At 35.9% G+C, this 25076-nt stretch overlaps 1 protein-coding gene across 1 annotated transcript; it reads right to left on the bottom strand.

Annotated features, from left to right (window-relative positions):
- Positions 1–317: 317 nt before the first annotated feature.
- Positions 318–24738, bottom strand: LOC306660933 (calcium-activated chloride channel regulator 4-like; the record flags this gene model as incomplete). Its single annotated transcript, XM_079139678.1, has 14 exons — positions 318–766; positions 1133–1366; positions 4111–4281; positions 6260–6527; positions 7054–7269; positions 9527–9633; positions 11093–11270; positions 14819–15046; positions 17039–17257; positions 17791–17968; positions 18591–18699; positions 21480–21627; positions 21776–21916; positions 24580–24738. 14 exons carry the CDS (start codon positions 24736–24738, stop codon positions 318–320), a joined length of 2805 nt encoding a protein of 934 aa, XP_078995804.1.
- Between the last annotated feature and the right edge of the window lie 338 nt (positions 24739–25076).

Genomic DNA, 25076 nt, shown 5'->3' with positions numbered 1-25076 from the left:
TTGTTTTAACTACTTAAATTGACAATTTTAACTTCTTCATGAAATTTGTAAATGTATTTCTGAAGTTTCTGCATTAGGAAAAAAATACACAACTGGGTATCAATATGAAAAAGGTCTTTATTCATCACTATAATAAATTAATGAGTGAATATAACTATTAAACTTTAGTATTAGCAGTTTTTCACAAATCCATGGATGTTTATATTTAATCAGAGTATCCTTTCCAGACATCTTAAAGGTATCTTTTATAAGTCAATAATCATACAGGATGAATTTTAAAATTCAGAAATATCCTTTACTTTTATTGTTTTAGTTTTTTAAAATGCTGTTGTAGGTCTTCTTGAAGAGTTTCTCTTCGTTAAGATACAAATAGTGGTACTTAAAATAATACTAACGACTGCAACAGACCCCACCACTGACAACACTATTGTAGAAATATTTATGCCAGAATTCTGATTAGGATGACTTTCACCAGGATTAGGATTTGGTTGGCTTTCATCAGGACCAGGATCTGCTTGAGGGATAAACAAAGCCACTTGTGCAATGTTGGATGCTTTTGATGTCAAATTGCTTTTGTCAACACTTTGAATGGCAATGTATATGTGGGTTACATTTTCTTCTGAGACATTTCCTGGTTTAAATACAAAGGTTTCCTTGGAGTTGGCCTCTTTTGGTAACAGGTCGGTAGTGTTAACTTGAAGTGCATCATCAAAATTGTCTCTTAGATCAATGAGACTTCCACTTGTTCTTATGATATACTGTTGAACTAAGAAAAATGTTACATGCATTTTAGTAACTGTAGCATAGAATACCATAGTAAATTTCATTCCATTTACTCTCAAAAATATTGCTCAGTTATGCAGAGTTTATACACATATAAAAACATTATTCATTTTTAAACAAATCTGAATTCTGACTTTTAAACTCTGCCCAATGCTACTATCTTTGCATGAGAAGTAAAACCAGGTTAAAATATCTCATGTTTGATTGATTAAAGGTACCAGATTATAAAATTAAAAGTTCAGTGAGCTCTCAATTGAAAACTATTCTCCCCTAACCCACCCTTAACACCCTTGCTTTTGCAATGAGCACTTTTCACTTAAGTTGAAAACACATGATTCCTTAGGCTTACCTTTTCCAACATCAAAATCATCTCCTGGTGCTGTCCATGTTAGTTTGATCTGATCGCCCTCGAATGTGGCATCAAGGTCTGTGATTTGACTTGGAGGGAATACATCAAGCAAGGGAGTGTTTGGGACTTGTGATACCACAAATGCACCTCCAGATGCTGTTCTGCTGAAATTCTCCAATATTGTCTGAGTATCCTCATCATTTTCAGGTCTTGATAAGTTCCCTTCAATTACCCCTGTATTAAAAATTCTCTAGTTTCACATGGGAAAGCAAAACACCTTCTTCATTGCACTAGTTTCCTCCCCTTATTTTTTTCATATGTATAGTCAAATTTTTACTAAGGCCTTTTACTATGACACAATCATAAGTGCCAATTGGTAGAAGAATCCATCTTTTAGTATCCTTTAGGATAAAACTGGTTAACAAATTACTTTGGAATGAAGACTGTAGTAAATGAGAATAACATTATATAAGAATTCACTATATGCCTTAAAAATGTATTGCTTTACTTTTCAAATTATCTTTCAGGCTGAAATATTGGTGGGGAAAAAACAGTTCCTTCCAACCACTCCATTCTGCAAGTGCTAGGGAATAATACTTGTTATTAATTTGTACTCTACTTGCTTGGAAAAATCCCCTAAAAGTCACAAGAGAAGCTACTATCAAAGGAAAGCTAGCAAAGATAGCACTCTTCCTGCTTATCATTGCCTTGTTTTTCACATTTTTTTTTCTTTTCTTTTCTTTCTTTCTTTTTTTTTTTTGTGGTGCTAGGGATTGATCCAAGGGCCTTGTACATGCTAGGCAAGCACTCAACCAACTGAGCTATAACCCCAGCCCCACATTTTTTTCTTTTGACTTAACAAAAACATTCCAGTGTATGACAAAATTATAATTAGTTAACTAATACTCAGTATACTTTGTGTTAGGAAGGATTGTTCTTAAAACCCCCTAGGAAGTGAAATTGTTAGCATTTTCTCTAAGCATTACAATGTATAAATCTGACCCCTGGGATGTTAAGAGATAAGGAAAGGGGTTCTAGGCCAGAATGTTACTGTTTGGAAGTCACTTTCAAATTCTAATGCTTAAAAAAACAAACAAACAAACAAACAAAACAGTGGTTTTGTTGTTTTGTTTTGTTTTGTTTTGTTTTTTGTTTCCTTGCTTCAAAGTCTACCCTGTGTTAAGTAAGTGTGTGTGATTTATTCAGTTCTACTGTATGGACAGTGGGAAACTTAAGTACTCTCTGGATATTTAAAAGTCCACAACTCATGGTAAAAGTGGAGAGCTGAAGTAATGCTCTTTAAGTATTTTTTGTTACTGCATAGAAATGTTCCATTTAGGAGAATGGAATTGTTAAACTTGACATTTTGGAGTGTGTTGACTGTTCACTGGGTGGTGGGTCGAGAGAGGAATGTATAGAGCAAGAAGCCTTCCATGCCCCTTATCCACTGTTAGGTGTATAACTTAGTTAACATTGCTGGGTGTTAAAGGATATGTCCTAAAGCCCAAAGTTACCTTAGAAGTTGCAAAATAATCTCTATATAATTATCCCTTTGTTAGTTTTTAGGAAGAACTGTTTTCTAGGAGTGACCTTCGTTATTTAGTCTACCTCTTGGACCTAGGGTTAGTCCTGAACTTAGTTGCTGGAATGGTAAAGAGGGAGAAGAGGAAGGGAAAGGGAAAAGACTCTTTGCTAGTATGTCCATATCTGGAAGTCTGTTTTAGATCATAATCATAGATCTATACGTACATGTTTAGTAAAGTACTTGTGCTTATTGTTTACAAAGTTCATAAATTATTTCATAACATCTAAATTTTCTAAATGCCTGAGGTGACAGTGTATCACAAAAAGTAGAACTAGTGAATTAACCAACTTGTAAATATCTTAATGGTATAATCAACAGGAAAGATGCATCTTGGACATGCAATTGTTTTACCTTTGGGAAGTGCATATCAGGACTTCTTTCTTAGGCTGAGAGCAGAGGAGCAGAAGGGAGCACACAGGTAAAGATGGGAGCAAGTGCTTAAGGATCTACGTTTTGATGGGAGCTACTGATGTGTGTGCATCTTCTGGCTGTACTACAGAAATACTTCGATTCCCTGGGAACATGCTTTCGTGCTAATATTTTAGTAGTAGAAGTCTGACAATGAGCCCTCTGAGAAACATTATGCTTGGTGCATTCTGTTGCTTCATGTCTCATTTTAAATTGAGCATTAAGGGAATGCATTATTTTAGTTGTAACTGTGGCAATACATCTATCTAGAGGCCTGTTGCCATTTCTGCCTTCAATGAAAGTTTTGTCCCCAGGAGAGGCAGGATTATAATTTTGTTCTAACAGAAGGTATAATTTTGTTCTAACAGAAGTGTATTTTTGGTTGTCAAAAATACCCATTAGCTTTGGGATTTTGAACTGGTGAATATTTATGATGTGTAGAAAAGCATGATTCACACTACTATCTCAATCACATACAAGGGGATGTTGTATGTGTACATGTAGGTCCTGGAAGGCCATGTCCACCTAGGCTGCTTATGATAGGATACTGTTTTTTTGTTTCCTATAATGTGCATATTAACTTTTAAAATAAAATCTATTTTAAGGCAAACAGAAAACACCATTACAAATAAATGTTCATTCTTAACAGGACATGTAATCGGAAGGATAAATTCTGCTTATACTTAGGCTTACACCATATTGATTTGTTTTCATGTCCTAAGCTGAAAATTTGGCATATTTTTGTTGGTATCACTAAGGTTTCCCAAAGGAACATAATACCAGCTAACAGTTATTGAGTGCTTACTAGGTGCCAGGCATTATTCCAAAGCTTAGATTAATTTGGAGGCAATTAGCCAAGAACTTCATTCCAGAAATGGAAAAAAAAGTTATATTTTGAGTTGTAAGATATTTGAAGCCTTACTTATATCAAATCCCAAATATTATTCAATCTGTGCATGGATTTCAGACACCGTGAGCTACTCACCATCTACTACCCAGCCAGGTATATATGCAGCCCTATTCAGTGGATGCCTTGAGCTTCGCCTGGCAGAGTTGGTTCCTCCGTGAGCCCGCACTTTCAAGTTATATCTGCCATTTTCTGAGTAGGATGTAAAATACCTGGAGTAGACCCCATCATCTTTGAAAGAATCAGCACCTTACCACAGAAACGAAAAAATAAATGATTATTGTAAATACAAAGGGAAATTCATGCATTTTCTAAAACATCAAGCTTTGTCCTCTATAATGTCCTCTAGACGAGGCTTCATATTTAGGGTTTGACCTTCTGGAGAATCTTGTTATTATGCTCTGTCACCTCAATATATTGTTGAATTGATACTTGAGTTATTCTGATATCTTCATATTCATATAACACATATACACACATTTATATTTATGTATGTATAATAAATATTTAAATACCTCATAATTCTCTCCATCAATTGACATATATTTTATAGTACTCTTCTTACCATTTCTCTGCCATTTGCTTTCTTTTACCTTAATTTATCTAGTCATATTATGTCATCCCTGTGTTTAAATCAAAACAGGTCCTCACTAGGAAAAAAGAGTGACTTTGTATAGGATCTAATTCTCACTCTAGTCAACTACAATTTCTTGTTTTGCTTTATCTTCAATAACTCTTCTTCTTTCTTTTCTCCAGCCTTTGTTCTCCTGATCCATTAACTTTCTGGGCTGACAGAGGAAAACCCCATCTGTTATTAGACAAAAAATTTGGAGAATTTTAGAACTATTATATCATAAGTAAACTTGATAACACTGGCATTGGTGTCACCTGTTAAATTTCAAAACAGCTGTGGCACATTTGTAATCACAGTAGCTGGGGAGGCTGAGTCAGGTGGATCTCCAGTTCAAACCAGCCTCAGCAAAAGCTGAGGAGCTAAGCAAGTCAGTGAGACTCTGGGTCTACACAAAATACAAAATAGGACTCAGTGGTCATGTGTCCATAAATTCAATTTCCAGTATCCCTCCCTCCCCACATAAAAACCCCTCTAAATCAGATGGTATTAAAGTGAGGTCCTTGAACCACCAGTATTTGTATCTCTAACAATCTGGAGATGTTTAGACATGTAAATTTCTCATACTACCTTGGGAAGGGCCTCAGTATTCCATCTTTCATCAAACTCTCCAGATGATTCCCTTGTACATGAAAGTTTGAGAATACCTGCACTAAGCCATTGTTAATCATCAGTGCCTTTTTAAGTAAAGGATATCAAACTAGCCACTTTTCAATTAACTAAATTTTCATGTAGTCAAATTCTAAGAAGTCAAACAAGATACAGATAAGTTTAATATACTGTAGATGGTTTTGTGGAAAGGGAAAGAAAAGTCAAGGAACAGTTTTATAGATATTGTTATGCCTGCAGAAGGAATTGAGTTACACCTAAGAACAGTTTTCTAACTCTGGTTGAAGACTGTATTATCAACAGACTGAAGAAATTACATTGTGAAAGGTACTGGTAGAAATCTGTAAAAATTCAGATTTGTATCAAATTGCTTCTTTCTTTGCTCACATAACCCTTGCGAGAACGTTCAGTTATCTAGGGTCATCCAGACTCTGGAAAATGTCTTTAAGCACCACACACCAATACAGACCAAGGAAACAGAAAATGGCCAGCACAGTTCCTTGTTTCCTACCAGTACGACCCGGTATCTGATGCCTCGGTGATGAGCCCTCCTTTCTTGTGGTAGCTCCAGCTTCCTTTAGGGTTTGGCTCTCAAGACTCTCCCTTGTTTTCCAGCTGTTGGGAGTTACTCTTGCTTCTCTCCCTTTTCCTACCAGGGGCCCAGTTTCTATCACTAGATCCCATCTGGCTGCTTGTGCTTCACCCACTCTGAGCAGACTTTCTTGATGATGTCCTCAACCTCCTGAATGAGATCTACTTAAAAGGTGATAGACATTGGCTGACAAGCCAATGACAAAAAATAATAATGACAATAAATTACATTTATTTTCAACATGGATTGTAGGTTTTATGTGATAGAATTTTCTGCTGGTCCTGCTGTTCCTCCATCCCTTTCATATGTGTCTTACTGCCCCATGATGCCACTGGGACCCTCAACATATTCGGAATTTTCAAAATATAGACTTATTCATAAAACTTGTGAATTACCTGCACCGTTGTCCAAAAGTTCTAAAACTTCCATTTTTCCACTCTTTGATTCAATGAAAGCAGTCACATTGGCTCCAATAATGGGGAGATACCCTTGGAGAACTTGCGCATACACGATCATTGGGCTGGGGAAGCTGTTTGTGTCTTTGTTCATTTTAGCATTCACTGTGATGGGAGGCACAGAAGAATTTGCTGCCCGAGAAGTTACTGTCATAGTTAGTATTTCTGGGTTTGCGTTGGCCTGAAGGCTGTAAGTCCAAGTGCCCACCTAAAATTTCCAGTGGAAAGATAGTAAGTATCTTTATAAGAGTCAAAGGATATCTTGGTTTCCATTATGTAAATCTACAATAAGTCTTAGAAGTGTGAAGTATGATCAACAGGCTTTTGAATTTTTTGAGGTTTTAAAAAGGTGTGAGTTGAGGTTTAGGCAGGTACCCTGATTATTGTTATGCGTGCATGGTGTCTGTATTTTGTGACATCTCATCTGGAAAAAATAAGCATTGGAAAGTTTGCCATTGGCCTTATTCATTGACCTCAACAGCAATCTGCACAGTAACTGCACAGAGTCTTCTCATAGTTTTTCCTGAGACTTCTTGTTAGACTTTCTCCTGCAAGAGTTGTTTATTCCTTTTCCCTGCCATCCATCACAGTCTTTAGGATCACAAAGGCAAGGAGAGTGCATAATAAAATCATTTTGTAGATGATACAATCATCAGCATTCACATTTATGACATTAAACAATTTATTTTCTACTTTGAAAAAATTCATAGGAAGTCTAAAAGCTAATCACTTACCTGTGCAGTTCCTGGAATACTGAGATAGGCCATTTTGGAAAGAGTGTCCTGTGTGAAAGCTTCTGTCAGTGTCCCATTGGGATTCCAGAGAGAAATACTGGGAGGCTGTTTTTCCCATGTGACAAGAAAGAATGTGTCCTTTCCCACAGTGCTATCGATTATTACAGTGTCGTTCATCCAGGGATCATTGTTCAGGGTTAAACCCTTACTTTCAAGCTGTTTAAATATATTTTAAAAATTAATGACTATAGTATACAATAATTTTATTCTTTTCCAGTTAAGGATCTCCTCATATTTTCACCTGAATAGAAGCTTATATATGGCATGCTACCTTAGACTTGGGATCTTTCTGAAAAATGTTGGTATGCAGCAGTTATCAGTTAGAAAGTGTGGAAATAGAGTGTCTGAGAGAAGAACAGAATATAAAAATGCCTTGGAGCAGAAGAATGGATTTACAGTTGGGGGCATGAACTGATAATTTTTTTTTCCAGTTTTTTGGGTAAATACCCATACTAGTCTTTAGTATTAAAGGATGCTATGGACAGAGAAAGGCTATTGAATGTGTGTGTGTGTGTGCATGTGTGTGTGATTACCCTCAGTTTACCTATCTTCCTGATGATCCAAAATATAATGCTTTTGGGTCATTAGAGCATTTGAACAGAGAGAGTGAGGACTTTACAAATAAGGACCAGTAAACCATTGGAAAAAAGCTCGCATGGATATTTTCATGATCTGGAATCTTGAAATAGTTTTTCACAGAGGATAGAGAGTGAAGCTCTGGACTGTAAATACTAAAGGGGAAACTGATATGTACAGGATGATAATCCTTAGAAAAGACCAAGTAAAACACAGGACCTTCTCAGAGAGTAACTTTAAAGAAAGTATTCAAATCTTTGTGGATAGCACTTAGTCTAGGAGAGCCAACTCTTTTGCTTAATTACCATTTTTTAAAGTTACAAGAATTTTTTGTGTACAACATGATGTTTTGAAAAGTGTACATATTATTGAATGGCTAAACCAAGCTAATTTACATGAGCTAATGCTCATGTAATCCTCTCATGCTTCTCATTTTTTGTGGTGAAAGGACTTGTTTCCACTCTGAACAATTTTCAAGGATATAATACATGTTATTAACTATCACACCATGTTTCTATGATAGACCTCTTGAACTAATTTCTACCATCTAACTGAAATGTTTGTTATATTCTTGTCTAACATCTCTCCAAGTCCTAAACCCTAACAGCTGCTGGTAATCATCATTTTACTCTTTGCTTCTCTGAATTCAACTCTTTAGGATCATGCACATTTGTTTTTCTGGACCTGGCTTATTTCAGTTAACATAAAGTCTCAGAGGATCCAACTTCATCCACTTACTACATGCTTCCTTATTGGAGCCTTTCCAGAACAATAAGAAATCCCATTTCTACTTCAACTTACTCCTTAATGCAAAATACTCTCAGGCTGATAAAAGTGAGTGAATTCTACTTTGAAGCATCATTGTTATAAAAATCTTCATCTCCTGTTAAGTGAATGTCTTTGATTTAAGAAAGTATTATTATTATCGAGTTAAATCTCCAGAACAATATGTTCATATTCTAAGCCACAGGCTATAGTATCTATGTTCTCCTTATTGTTGGAAAATAGGTATGTCTAGGTGTTCGTGCTAAGTTTTAATATAGGTAGTGACTTACTGAATAGGAAAACTGAACACAGAAGGCTTGACATAAGAGGTATGACACAGACTTTTGGGAATGGAGAAAGAAGAAATATAGATTTTTGAAGACACATTTTGATGGAAACAGAGTATATTGACATTGTATGTGGGATCTGAATTAAAGAACCAATGTCTAATCAAAGTTCTTGAACCTAAGTAATAGAAAGTGGTGGTGCTATGTGACATAGATGAGCAAAAGATTTGAGTTCAGAAGAGAGGCGATTAAAATAAAATGCCAGTGAAAACTGGGTTGAAGAGATGAGAGAAACCCTAGGCTTGTAGACACACAAATAATCATTCACCCTTTCTTTCTCCTGTTTTGTTCCAAGATACATTTCTTCCATTTCCAAATAAGGTACTTGAGTTCATTTGTCTAAATTTATTTTATAACAGTGAAGGGTAAGGAAAACTTGGAAACATGAGGTTTTTTTTAAAAATGCATTAATTCAAAAATAGTTGCTTTATTTTGGACGAAGTCTTTTGGTGGAAAATGAATACCATTAGGTTTTAACATTAACCCTTAACCAAATTCTTTGGGAATAGGAAAAAAATATCTTGGCTATTTCACCATTTATTTTACTCTTATTTTAGCATTTAATTTGGTTATAGCTAAAGAAAAATTTCTATTTCTGGCAGAAGTTTTGATTTTAGTTAAAAAGTCACTTTGAGATAAATATAGAACCCCAAACTTAAGACAACCAAATTCTTTTGAGTTATGGTAAATGCAAACACAAAAACCCCAAAGGTGGGAACTCTGACCTGAAGTAACTTCTGGGTGGTATCAGCATTTTCCGATGTAAGGGACGCAAAAGCATCAATGAGGCCATTGTTCTCAGCTATATCTGAAGCTAAAATATGTTTTCCTCCTAAAATGTAAATGTGTTAGTTAGTTTGCCTTCTATGAAATAAGTATATTTTAGTGATAAATAAGGTAATAGTTTAAACAAAATCACGGTTTCAGTATATATCATTAAAATAGACAAATGTCAGATAGCCATAGGATTTAGCTCTGAAATGCTAATTTAAAAATGTAACTAGGAAGCATAAGCTACTTTAATACCTCAACATCAAAATCTCTGCTAGCTGAAAATGCATCAAATAATCATGGACTGTGAAATATGTTACATTTCCACTTGATTAAGCTTGCAGTCTTTACAAGTCCTTTAGGGGAGTTATTCACTTTTATTTAGGATATAGTTCTAACAAAGTGGCTTTTAAATTTTACAAATAGCCTAGATCAAATGGAAATTTAGAAAGATAATATATAAATTAGATATTAGAAAGATACAATAATTGACAGGAGACAGAAGAAAAATAAGCAGTGGAGATAAGTTCAAAAAGTATTACTATTGAATGGAATACTTGGAACAGATTTAAATTTTACAATAGCTATAAAAGTACTTTGAACAGGCATGGCAACACAGGGCTGTAATCCTAGCTACTTGGGAGGCTGAGGCAGAAGAATTACAAATTTGAAGCCAGGCTTGGCAACTTAAGAGATCCTGTCTCAAAACAAAACATCAAAAACAGAACAAAGCAATAACACATTAAAATTATGAGTTTGTGCAACTAAAAGCAAGTTTATATTTGTGCCGTTAAAGCCAATTTCATAAAATAATTGGTACGCATGTTATGAATTATGTTTTCTCTGCTGTGTTTAGAAGGCATTTGAAACATGTAATCTGTTTTCACCACATCTATGAATCTAAAATAACAGCTACCATAGTTAATGTTTGTAGAAACTTCATTGTTGTTTGGGTCTTTTGGCTGAGCTTCTGTCAGTCATGGCCTCCCACCTCACAGCCTGCTTCACAGATGGTCACCTATCCTCTGACCTCAGAGGAGCACCATTGTTTCCATCACATTACCTCAATTATCACACCCACATGATTTTTTTTTTTTTTTTTTTTTTTGACTCATGGCCTGACTTATCTTCTCTCACCCTCTTTCTTCTTTCTAGGGAAATTTAACACCTTGTTCAAGGTCCAGTTCCAAAGTCACCTAGTTGCTCAGACTTCCATGCCCCTATACTCTACAACCTTGGGAGAATTGATGGCTTCCTGTGCACACGTAGAATTTTATTCTTGGATAGTCTTCCTGTTATGAAGGAATATTATCTGATTATGTGAGCTGATTTGCAGTTTTATTTGCCTCTTCAGACAACTGAATTCTGAGTACTGTGAAACAAAGACTGGGTCTGGTTTGACTGTGATTTCCAACTCCTGGCACAGGACCTGCAAACCAGGAGCTCAAGAAATTGTTGAGTTGTCTGCCACTATATTTACATTGCTATTAAAGTTCTGGAATATATAGATCATGTTTTACCTGTTATATTGCTCATCTCTATTACTGCTTCATCTGCAGATGGTCCCAAAGCAATTAAATGAATGATGGCCCCACTTTGTTTCACAGCATCAATACATCTTCCTGTGGTGCCATCTTCCCCATCAGTCAGCAGCACTATCTCAGATCCATCTATTTGGGAGTTTAGCTTTTCAATCACCTGCAAGCAAAATTCAGAACACAATTACCATCCTAGATCCAAAAGACCAATGGGAAATCAGAAAAAAAATTACAGAAAAATTAACAACAGTGTGAAGACTAGAAGAGATAATCTCTTTTAAAATCATAGAATCTGAAATCAACAGTCCGAAGGAAACTTAAACATTATTTTTTGTCCCCCCACTCCCACCCCACCCACTGCAGGGAATATTTACTCTAATGTAGGTTGGTGGGAGCAGTGTTTTGGAAAATCCCACCTAGACCAAATGACAGTGATATCTCAGCCTGGGAAATTCAGGTTGACCAGAAAATATAATTGTGGAATGTGGCAGTAAATATTTTTCTGCTTTATTTGATTGGACTATCCTGCAACAAAGCTTCAGTGTATAATGTGTATTGTATATACATATAGATGCATTAAGAATCTACCTCAAAAAAGGGAACAGAGGGAGGGAGGAGGGAAAGGTAAGGGGAAGTACTGGGACTAAATTGAAGCAAATTATATTCCATACTTATATAATTCTGTCAAAAATAACAATAATAGTATATATAACTGAAATGAATTAATAAAAAAAATCCACCTCAACATAAAAGAAGTCATTAATCATTACCCTATATACATGTATGAGTTCATAAATGGTATGAATCTATATGGTGGACAACCATAGAAACGAAAATTTGTACCCCATTTGTGTACAATGAATCAAAATGCAGTCTGTAAAAATAGAAAAATAATTAAAAAAAAGAAGTCATTAACTTCAAATTAGGAAACTTAGCATACTTCTAAAAAAGATAGGTTAAATTCTAAGCATGTCGAGTTTAGGGAACTTGTATAACTTTATTTCAATTTTAATAGTAACTGGCACAGACAAGGCATATTAGTGGTATTCAAAGACTACATGAATAATATTTATTGAATTTTATTTGCAATTTGAATTGCTTTCCTAAAAGTCCAATAGTTTGAACCTTGGAGTTCTGAATCTAGATGGCTGTGGTAGAGAATAAAAAGAACTTAACCTAGGATGGCAATTATATTTCATCTCCTCTGTCAGTTTTAATTAGTAGTGGCTTCTTTGAGCACCGTTTTGGAAAACTAAGTCCAGAGCACAAGAAGAAAAAAGTCAGATTATCAGGGGCTTTCTTTCTCATGGAGTGGAGGCATGTATAATTTTACAGAAGAGGTTTTAGAATATAGAAATCCTTAATAGAGCTGGTAGCAGGAAAAATCACCACCCTCATTACAATTTGTGTATGTTTTGAGGCAAAGTGACATATATTTCAATACATGGAAAATATGCTCTGATATGCATTGAAATCAAACTGAAGTACAGAGCAAGAGCAAGTCTTTTACACACTTATGACATTTATACAGCATCCAAAAATCACCCCTTCCACACACGAAGACAAAACAAAGATCCAAAGATGAAGTAACATTCTCTGTCCTTCATCTCTCCCTTTCTATTTACTGAGCCCTTGCAATGGGTCAGCCACTGTGCTGGAGTTCAGTAGGAACTAAATAGTTCTGCATTCATGGAAAGAATTCAATTCAATAATCCTTACTGAGTTTTGTGTCTGAGATTGAGGAAATGTGGAGATGAATAAGAAAAAAATACAACAAATATCCACAACAGAGTACTCTGTAGTTCAAGAGAGATGAAAAATTATAGAGCTCCCATTGACTGAACAGTGACTGGGTTAACTATGTTTTATGTCACGTAATTTAATTCAAACCCAAACTCCCAAACTATCTCCCTAGTACCACTCTTACTCCTTACACTTTGTTTTACATGGGGCAACCAGGTCACCTTCCTAAAACATAAATTAATAACCAGATTCTGATGTTGCAAGCCCTTCTGTTATACTTAAAACAACTTATAATTCTTGTATTTTTGAAGCTGAATGAGTTAGTTATCATTTAATCTTCCAAACCACATTTCATACCCCCTCATTTGCTATTCTCCAGTGCCATCAGCTTCTACCATTTCTTGGACTAATCCAGTTTTTCCCCACATCTTTGCAAGGAACTTTGGGCTCTCCTTTCTACATGAAACTTTGGATCCTTCTCATCCTTCAAGTCTTAGTTTAGATATCACTTTTTAGGGAAGGTCTCAGTGGCCTTCTTTCCTAAAGTAATTCCCTCCTTTCCCACTTACTCAGAATCATATCACCCTTTTGGGTCCTTTCACAACACTGTCTCCCTAATGTGCATTACTGTTTGTATTCACTTATATGGTAATATCTATTCCCCATGAATACATCAAACACCACAGAGGGAAGCAGCTTTGATTGGCCCATAACAGATAGACATTAAATACATGTTGAATAAATGAAAACATGAACGACCTTATGTACTAGCTTTCATTATCCCATTTTACTAATGAGGAAATGAAGGACTAGAGAGGTCAAGAATCATGCTTAGGGTCACAAAGCTAATAGCGACAATTGTGATTTGAATGCAGGCTTTCATTTGATAAACCTACACTTAAAATGCTATGTAATTCATAAAAGAGACTTTTTAGGGCTGTGGAGGGTCGGAAAAAGCTACAAGGAGAGAGGATTTTTAAGAACTAATAGAATTTTAGCATGTCATGATGGGGAAGAAGGAAGCGTTTTAGGTAGAGGAATTGTATGTGCACAGAGCACACAGGGGGCTTGGAGAATAATGTGCATAGTAAGTTCTTGGGGCATAGAGCATCAGGAGGGGAGAACTGAGAAAAAAAGCTAGGAGATCGAGGAGGGCAATCTTAGCATTAAGAGACTTTGGAGTAACTCAGACTGAGGAATTCAGACAATTTTATAGACTGAGGGAATAGTTTCTAAGGAGGATAATGACACAATTGATATTAATGATGTTCAAGATAACCATTTGGATAAAATTTATTCTATAATACAGTAAAGACCATTCTATGTATGTAAGTATGTAACCTCACTTCATATTCATAATAATCCTATGAAGTAGGCATTTCTGTGTCTTCTATTGTAGATAAGGCATATAGAATCCATAGAGACCAAAAAGTTTGCCTAAGGTTAAGCTAGTAGGTGACAGAGCCAGTACTCTGATGTGAAAGTTCATTCCCTAAACTCACATGGTTTACACTAAATATGATTAATAGTCCCTAGTACATCTGCTTTAATAGATACGCATCAGTTTGCCCTGTCTGAATGTCACATAAACTAAAAGGAGAATTGGCCCAAGTGGAATCACACCAAGTAATTTGCTTCATTGCCCCAAAGTTGATGGCTTTCATGCCAACACACTATTATTTACTTAACTGCCATTTATTAAGCACCAACTCTTCTATCAGAACAAGAGCAAAATCCCTGGACTTATTGGACATATAATGTAGCGGCATTTTTACACTTATTTAATTCTCTACATTTTACTCATTGATTCACTGGTCCATTAAAACATCAAGTGATTTTTTTTCTGTGTGTTCTGTGCTTCTTAGGATAAATAGTTAGACAGAAAGTATGTGCAGCACCACTTCATATTAAAATATCCTGAAAACAAAACAAAAATAAAAAATACATTTGAAGTATTATTTTCACCTGAAATGCAGCTTCAATTCCAGAGCAGATGGAAGTTCCTCCATAAGCTTGTGTAGGTAAGCTCTCCAAGAGCTTGTTTCGTTCGCTGTCACTTTTTATTTGTATTAACTCACTTTTAATAGTGGCTACACTGTCAAAGTGGACCATCCCTACCCAGGATCCATTTTCAACAGTCTGTAGTAGGAAATATTGTGCTGCTTGATTCATTCGATTGAGTCGATTAAAAGACTAAAAACAAACAAACAAACAAAAAAGACAGTAATCATATAGTTTTCTGCTGAAGATAATAGCAAATCACACAAAATGAGTGGATAAACTTTATTGGTAGGAAATTTTTATGACCATTAATTGGTATTATTGAAGAAAGAAATTATTCAATTGGTAAAATGAAAACTATGGCTATGCGTATTATGGAACACATACAGTATAGTAAGGAGCTTATACTTTTCAACTAGAGCTGATTCCTAAAGCTGTACACCCAAGTTAGAGGTGGAAGTTAGGATGGAGATTGAGTTGCAGGTGATGATACACAGTTTAGAGCCTCTCTAATCACTCTTGGGAGCCTCTGTGCCTGTTTTCCTAGGATGAATTCATACCCCAGAGTTCACAAATCCAACCAGATTATCTTGACCTCCACCCAGAACTGAATGGTCCTTCACTGGGAACTAGTCTACCCAAAATGTGAAGCTTACTTGAGCTACAGTAAATGCTGAGGAGCCCATCCCTACCTCCCTCCTTTCCTCTTCTCCTAACCTGCCCACCACTTCTCCATTGGAATTGGTTCTTTGGTAATCCTTCAGGACTCACATCCCTCTTTCCTGGTACTGGATTTCCAAAGATGTAAATCTCTTTATACATTTGTCCTTTCTATCCCCCCTCACCACACTTGGGGGGTTCCTCCCCACAACCATACCCAAGTTTCCCTCTGAAATTCCTGACCAAATTATAGAGAAAAACTTCTATACCCCCACATTTGAGTACTCTCCACCACTTTTCTTCTTCGCTTTACCTTTAACCCTGGATTTGCCAGCACCCTGTCCAGGGGAAACTCCTCATCTGCAATCAGGAGCCTCTTCTCTCTTCAGGGACATTTCCTGACCATTTTATGAGTTGCCCTTTAGCACTTTGCTGCCCTCTCTGAAACTTGGTGTTATTGTGGTTCATTTCTTAATTGGTATCATTTTTGGCCCTTTTCAATAATCTCCCATCTCCCATTTGCTAAAGTTTTTATTCCTGGACTTCAGCATGCTCTGTTCTGCTTCAAATGTGCCATCCTCTGGGTGCTTTATCCCATTGTATCTGCTTGTTAATAGTCCATTCGCTTCAACAATTATTATTCATCACCTTATGTGATGAACTCTAGGCCATGGGGAAAGGTGCTTCAGACAAGTTTCCACCTTCTACATGAGCTCCCAAGCTGGTTGGGAAAGACACGTGTAGTTTCAATATAATATATAGTAATGGATGTATGCACAGGGCAGTGTTGGGAATCAATAGAAGAGTCTACAGTAGCTGATAAACCCAGCCCATCTCCTGAGTGAGTGCCTATGTCAAATTTTGTAGAATAAATATGATCTATCCAGGTAACAGGAAAAGGGAGAAAAAAATTTCTCTATTGAACACTGAACTTATCAAGTACATTGGCATACATTCTCAAAGCCTAGCACAATGATTTCCATTCACCCAAATATAATGACTGAATGGCTGCATTCTTTCTTATGATGCTTTTTCGTTTGTGTCTTTGAGCACAGAGGGTTCACTTGTACAGTTGGTACAAATAAGATGAAGCCATGTTAGGAATTCTGCTGATTGTTTCTGTTCCTTGAACTGGAATAGGGTTTTGCATCCACTAATCCACTCTATCTTCATGTCTCTCAAGCATTTTCAGTACAAGGGCCATGGATAAAAACAACTTCATATTTCAACATCTATTTTTACTCTTCCAACTAAATCTTGATTAAAGGACTCAGAGTTTTCCCTAGTAGCCATCTATTTTCTTGGAAAAAAAGATGAGACCTTTAAGTTAGGTCTTCTTTACTGACATCTTTCTTTTGCCATAATATTTTGTTGCAACATCTTCAGGTCATTATCATAGAAAGTGATGGTATTTTATGTCATCATGTCATTTAGAATGACCCAGGTACAGGTAGAGTTCAGTTTGTTCTTAGCATTCAATTATTCCCATTCCCACATTCAGAAAAAATTGACCCATGAACTTACAGACATGCTTCCAGACTTATCAAGAACTAAGCACAGAATTCTTTCACTGATCCTCAACAATGAGAAGACAGGTGGAGGAGGTGGTGCTTCCATGGGTGTGGTGTTTTCAAAATCCTCGGAACTGCTGATTACCTCCCATGTACTTCTATAATTGCACTTAATGTTTTGTAAACTTGGAGCTTCTTGGTTATGGTTTTCTGCATTACAGAATTCAAACACCTAAAAGATTAATAAAATAAAATAATAATTTACATATCCTGCACTAAAAATGTCTAACATCAAAACTGAGAAGAATTTAAAATATGTTCTGCAAATATGCTTTTATTGAAGAAAATTTAATTAATGAGAATCAAGAATCTTGACAATAGTGATAGGAATAACAAGTTACACTATTTGTGTGTTTACCATGCAGCAGCCAATGTTCACAGAACTCTATGTTAATATATTTAATCCTTACATCACCTGGTCAGATATTTTAAAATAGGATATGTGGGGTTTGGGATGTAGTTCAATGGATAGAGTGCTCATTTTTCACATGTAATGCCTTGGGTTTGATCCCTAGCACCACAAAAAAATAAAATAAAATAAAAATGAATAAAATATTGGACCCAATCTTAATTTCCCCAACTACTTTGTTCTTGATCTTAGAATCAAGAGGATAATCTTTTATTCAGTGTGATCCTAGATTGATTGATCCTGGATTGAAATGTCCTTTGATTATAAATTCTGGAACTAGTGATTAGCATACTTACCGAATCAATGCTTTGCATGAACATTATAGATGCTTTTTCTGTTTGAACTTTATCAGGGAAGAATTGACAGTCCTTTTCATATAATTTTGTTGTAGAATTAGTTCTGCATGGTTTAGTTGCACAGCTGCCTGCTTGACACTTATGAACTCTATTTATGCCAGAGATACCTATGGAACACCTGAAAAATATGTGACAGTTAATTTTGAGGCAATTTAGTTATTAATAGTTTACACTTGTGTGACAAGTTCCCATCCCTAGCAGGACATGTATCATTGCTTGGGCACCCAACTTTAAGTTAATTTCCCCAACCACTTTGTTCTCTTGATCTTAGAATCAAGAGGATAGTCTTTTATTAACTGTGATCCTAGATTGATATTCTAAAATGACCCCTATTAATTTCCAAGAAGTTACTAATTGGTTTCTTGGAGTATTTGGTGTCTTACTCACCCCATGTGTAGCAGTACTCTAACCATTTTTGTTTATTTTTATACAAAAAGAAATAATTTTGGTCAACATGTAGTCCATCTATGTAATGTACAATTTTAGGCTAAATGAGTTCTGGAAGTTATGGTAGACAGCTAGGTGTAAAAAATACCAATCAAATAATTTGCATCAAAGCTATGTGTATTTTAAATAGACAATCAACTGCTTTAAGATAAATTTCCCTATAATAGAAACAGTTCTGTAATATAGCACCTGTTATTTGCATTGAGACAAAAAATGGATAATTGTCATTTGAAAGAAGAAAATAAGACCAGTTAAAAGCCTGAGGTCATCTAAGAGAATAGAAGTAGCCATGCCTTGTTGCTTCAATTTTCTTTGATGTAGCACTGTAGAAAGGCTGATCTTCATTGTACTCATCAAACACTCCCCAGCGGAGATGAGCCCATTCATGGACAAACAATTTACCTGTAGGAAAATATTTCAAATGCATGATCATAATTTAGGAGACAAATTTCATATCTCAAAATTTTAAGATCTTCCCATTACAACATATATTTCGATTGAGGATTTCCATAACTCCTAACATTTTGTTTATAAAAGGACCCCATGGGATTAAATGACTATATTGTTAAATAGTACATTATCTTTTTATTCCACAACATGTTAAATTGATGAAACATTTATGGAGCATATGCTATTGTCAAAATAGACAAAGATTTGGGGTTTGGTAGTTAGGGAGCAAAAGATCTTACATAATGCAATGGTTTATGGCTCTCTAAACTTCAACTCTACCAACAATATAATCAGGTATATAGTAATTATTGTGTATTAAGATACCATATGATGTAATCAGGAAAATTCGTCTAAAAATGCTCTTGATGGGGTGGTAATAAAAAAATTGAGAAAAAGTATTATAGACCATAGAGAATTTGGGGGGTATCAAAATGAAGTGATACATTTATGATACATGTAAGCATTAATTATATGAAATTATTATTATTTTTAGTTATATATGTTGCATGCAATTCTGGGTATTAATAAAATAAAGACCTCAAAAAATAAAAAAAGACCCCAAAATGTGGTCTTGGACCAGCGATATCAACATCACTGGGGAGTTTGTTGGAAATGCAGAATCTCACTCTAAACCTACTAAACCTATTAAATCAAAGTCTGGATTTTAATAATATCCCTAAGTTATTGTTTACACATTAAACTTTAAAATTTAAAGCTACGAATTTCAGGGCAAATGGGGCCTGGTTAGTGGAAGTAGAATTACAACCTTCAGTGTGGGAGGAAAAAGCCCTCATATCAAGTACTGCTACAGGATTTTGGTGAATTTTAAGGAAATTTAAAACTCTCTGCATCTGTGACTATCTTCTTGGACAGGTCCACTCTCAGACTTCTGTCTTCCTCAGGTTGCTCTACCTCCCATCCATACCTTGAAAGCAGTCCTTCTGACCTAGGAGTCTGTTGCCAGTGACATGTGTTATTTCAGGTTACCTTCTTTTCATTTCTAATAGAATTCTACTCTGGGTGAGTGTGTACACATATGTGCACTTTTAATAACTGTGTGGCAGCCTCTAGCCATACTGAGTTGCTGCCTGGTGGGTACAAATGATCTTTTTAGGCACTGTTATCATTGTTATTATGAAATTATTTAGATTTTGAGGGCTCCCCCTTCCTCATCTTATTTTTCCAAAAGCCTTGTGGTTTTTAGGGCAAGGTTTGGAGAATGTGAATTTTCTTTTTACAAATTCTTATATCAAATGACATAACAAACACCTGTCTAAGAGGAAGAGTGGGACTGTCAGTAATAGAACAGGTCTAACTTATGGTATATGAGGAAGGATCAAGAGCTGAGATGGGGACATTAGTTGTAAAAATTATAAGTCTTCTTTTTCTATGACAAGTATATATGTATAAGAGGTAAAAGTGGATATGAATTTGGATGACTAAACAAAACAGGTAGGCTCTTCAGTTTGCTCAATCAAGGCATCATAATTGATGGGAGTGAGAAGAGTGGCTAGAGATGTTGAAAAAAATGGTAGAAGTTTTGAAACAGCTACTATGGGAAATGAGAAAGGGAACCAAGAAAAGGCAGTAAGGATATTGTTACATAGCTTTGAGGGTTTTACTGAGTTCAGAAACTATGTTTGTAATGATGCCAGTTAGTGGTATACACTTCTTCAACAGTCTGGGAAACATGTAACAGGAGCCAAAAAGAGACAGGAAAGATGGTGCAGTACAGGAGATGTAAGTTAAGGATAAGAGTGACTGGGAATTGAGTTATTTGTATTTGTGACTGAAGCAACTAGATTTGCTGGACATGTCAGGGTAGAAAGAAATTACAGTTAGGATGGTGTGAAATTTTGGGGGACAAAGGAGAGCAATTCTGATCAGGATAATGTATGGGAAAGAGGTAAGACTGGAATCGAGGGGATGATGGAGATTTCAGGGTAGGAGAGTGATCCAGGTACTGATGACTAGGGCTGGCTGTGTTGGCAGCGACAGAGATTAATGAACATTCACTGAATAGGCAACAGGATAAGGAGAGGCAATTTTGTTGTCTGGGGTTGCATGATAGTTTTCACTAATTAGCAACATGTGAATTGAACTCTCCTTTAATAGTGGTTTTCATTTTTGTCTGTAAAATAATTTCTTTCATTCATCTGAACAAATAATCTTAACATTTAGATTGAACTAGATGAAATTTCCATTTTTAATAAGCCCAAATGATCAACTATAGACAATTTAATCTGATACAAGCAAATAGTTTAAAAAGTAATATCAGCAACTAATAGCCTATGAAATTTTCTCATGATCAGTAACTGGCATCATGGCTCTCTCCAGCTTGCTACACATCTTTTTTCCATGGAACTTATGTGTGGTTGATGAATATCCAACTGTGGAGAAATGGAAAGTTGAAATCTCAAAGTATGCCTTAAGAGAACATTAATTATTTCTGCTATCTGTCCGAATTTCTGAAACATTATTGACAAGAGATTGTGTACCTTTACATGGATTCTCTATTTGTTGTTCACAAAAATTCCACAAGATAGAAACTACACTATTCATCATTTTTCCAGAAATAAGCAGAGAGGGTGGGTCACTTATTTAAGTTCACACTTAGCTAAAAACAGAGGAACCAGGATTTGAACCTACAGACTTTGGCTCCAAGATCTGCCCATGAAAGCTGGGAACAGAAATACATATTTAAAATGAGATGTTTTAGCCAAATTTCCTACCTGATGGTCCATATTCATTTTGTTTTTTTCCAAGTACATAGTCAGGAGTAAGATGAATGTATTCTGCTTTCTCTCCACAGTCTGTGAACTGCCTGGTGTATGGTTCATCTCTGCCTGGGAGGGCTGGTGCTGCAATTCTAACATCAGCCTGAGATGTTTAAAAAGATCATTAAAACATGAAGAACAGAAATGATAATATTTAGTTAGAAATACTCTGAAACAATTTGTGGCAAAACTGGGAAACATCAAAAAATATTATTTTTTTGTTAGAAAATAAAGAAGATTTTGACACTTACATGGTTGTAGCTCTCATGTTTTGGCCCCATATATTCAGGCCTTCTTTCCCAATTCTCAGGAATTAATATAGATACATTTTTGAAAAAAAATCTTTTCTTTGTGGCTTCAAACAAGTAAGTAGATGCTGTAGTGACCATGTCCTATTATCAAAGGAAAAGATTATGAGGGAATGGCTTAGTGAGAATGGACTGACAGAGTAGGGCTCATCTCTGACATCTTTCCCTGTACCTGTCAACACAAAAGCAACTACCTGATGAACAGTCTCCACCCACCATTCTGTTTCTGCAAACTGTCAAACTCAAACTATTACTTTGTCCCACACATTGAAAAGCTTATCAGTCTTCTTTATCTTACTCCAAAAACCAACTGCTTATGTTGGTGTTTAGAATATCCACATGGACTTTGGGGTAATTTTCTTTTTTTTTATTTCTTTTTTTTTTTTTTTTTTTCTCATTAGTTACACATGACAGTAGAATGCATTTATGCACTGGGATAATTTTCTTGGTCTCCATACTGGTGTTAGTACTTTCTGGTTCACAGATTTTGGTGATTTATATAATGCTCTGAAGTTCAGTTTCCTCATCTCTTTAATGGATCATTGCTACACACCTATTTTTATGGTTTTATGGTTTTATGGGATGAATTACAAAGCACTCTGCCCATAAGCAGCCCTAAAACTGCTTTATCATTACTAAAAATCTGAGTCAAGAACAGCTTTAACTGATGTAAGCTGAGGACAGTCTGGGAAAGAATATTTTGGTTTGGGTTTTTGCCATCTTTTTCAAGCCAGAACTAAAACCCAGGTCTATTGGTAATTAAAGCTCATGAGCAGGATTTCAGTTCTGAGTGTACTTAGTATGACCTGGGAAAAATCATCTATCTTTTCAGAACCCTAGTTTTTCTGTGTAATGTTGATGATAGTATTTCACACTGTTTCTCCATATGAATGTAAGAAATTTGTTGAGGGCTGAGGGAATATCAAGAAATATTGTGAAATCTAGAAATGTCTGCAAGGAATTGAATTTATACTTTTAGTGTTCATAGAGGATCATATTAAGAAAATTTTACCCCAACAAAACATTTATCAAATACTGATTTCTGAGTTCAGAAATGCTTGAAATTGATTGATTAGCCCTGAACACTAAGAACCTATCATTAAGAATTAGCTGTGCTAGCTGCTCTTCCAACCCACATTTTCTAGTAAAAGGAATATTTGCCTTTTTCGGAATACAAAAGGTACCAATAAGCAAACACTTCTATGCTGCAACAGAATTCATAAGGAATAAACAATAAATAGCTGCCACAGAATCACCAAAGAAGGCTTCAAAAGTGAGCATAAGGACACGTCATGGAAGTTGAGTACAAGGAACGAATACAGGTAGATGTCAGGCAGAGAGAAACAACTCACATCACCGTAAGCCCAATCTCTGTATTACGTGAGATTTTATGGTTGAGAGAAACCTTGCAAAATTAGAGTCCTTCATTTAAAATCAAGGTCCTGGTGTCTTTCTCTTCTCTGTTTGCATTTACCTAGTGAACTCATCATCCACACACTGATGACTCTCAAATTTCTATCTATACACAAATTTTCACCCTAAATTCAGTTTCTTATCTACTCTACTTGGATGTCTAATAAGCATTTTAATTGAAAAAAAAAAAAACCTAAACTAACTCCAGATCTCCATACTGCCAAACTTTCTTACTCACAGCTTTACCCTTCCCAATTGATGAGATCCCATCCTTCCAAGTATTTAGGCAAAAGTTTAGGGCCTTCCTTGATTCTTACATTTCTTTCTTACCTTTCCCTACCACACACCTATCTAAATCATTAGGAAATACTGTCCATGATACCCTCAGAATATGTTCAGAATCACACATATTAACTACCTCTACCACAATTTCACTGTGCTTGTCACCATCACTGCTCAACCCGCCACGGCTTCCTACCTGGGTCCTTCTACACGTCTAGGCTGCAACAGTATTTACACAGGACGAGTGGCAAGTGCCAACCCTCCACCATTTCCTCCACACTGCAGTTGGAACAATCCTATGCAGGACACACCTTCTCTGCACAAACTCTTTCATGGATTATTGTTTCAAAGTAGAAGTCAAAGTCTTTCCTGTGATCTGGTCTGCTTCCTCTCCAACTTCAGATAGCCTCACCCTTCCTCCTGTTCATCCATATAATTTCCCTGGTCACAGCAAGCATGCTGTTTCCTTCATGCTGTGTCTATCCCACAGGTTGTCAGTGGGTTCTTCCCTCACTCATCTCTCTGTTGAGACGTCACCTCATCTGTGAGGTCTACCCTGACTCTACTACATGAAATTAACATTCTCCCTTTATTCAAGTCCCACCCACACTCTGTTCTCCTTCTCCTGATTGGGTGTATTCCATAGCCACCTGCTAACATCTGTCCTGCTAATTTACTCATTTTTATAATTAGATCTTTGAAAAGAATATACACTCCATGAGACCAAGGTCCTTTAATTTAAATTGCTTCTTTCTCCCCTAGCATAGTGTAAGTGTTCAATAAATACTTATCAAAGAACAGATAGTTCAAATACTGATTTACAGATGAGGAAACTGAGGATCAGGGAGGCCCTGTGCCTTGTTGGTGTTGTGGTGAGACGAGCTAGAACCCCATCTGGAACCTCTACCTCCCTCTGCCCATTCCAACACTATCCCCACTGCAGTATACTACTTTTTAATTTTCTGGAGATTTCAGAGTTTCCATAATAATTATTCACTATTAACATTTTTTCTTTTCCATAATTGAAACAGAAGAAATCACAGCTATCTTACCTGTATTTGTTCAATTAATCTTCCATCTTCTGGCACACCAGGATCTATAGCAATGAGAAGGTCTTCATAACCATTGTCATTCAGTTTCACAAGGGAAGAGTTCGACCTCTGTATCAGGAACAGAACTAAGAGGAAGACCAAACCTCTGAATAACCCCATTGCTCTTCTCTGGTACCTCAAAAGGCTTTTTTCACCTTGTGTCTCTCCATTTATATATACCTCTAAAACTTATCAGTGTTGGCTTAAGCGATGTTGACAATGTTGACTGTTTAAAGGTCAATATTACATACGTGAGAATATATGTGACATTAAATTACGCAACAGTTTTTTATTGTATGTTACTGTAAAAGTGATCAAGAATCACAATAGAAGTCAGATCTTTCTATAAAGTGCCCTGCACCTTTTTCTCTTGAGACACATTTTTATTCTTCCTAAATTTGGTTAATTTTCTAAATATAGAGATAGACTATATTTTTTGTGAAGTGGAGTGTGAACAT

This window comes from Sciurus vulgaris (genome assembly GCF_902686455.1).
Source record: "Sciurus vulgaris genome assembly, chromosome: 1".
NCBI classification, from domain to species: Eukaryota; Metazoa; Chordata; class Mammalia; order Rodentia; family Sciuridae; genus Sciurus; species Sciurus vulgaris.
Note: the sequence above shows the minus strand (reverse complement) of the source record. Positions and strands in the feature narration are given on the sequence as shown.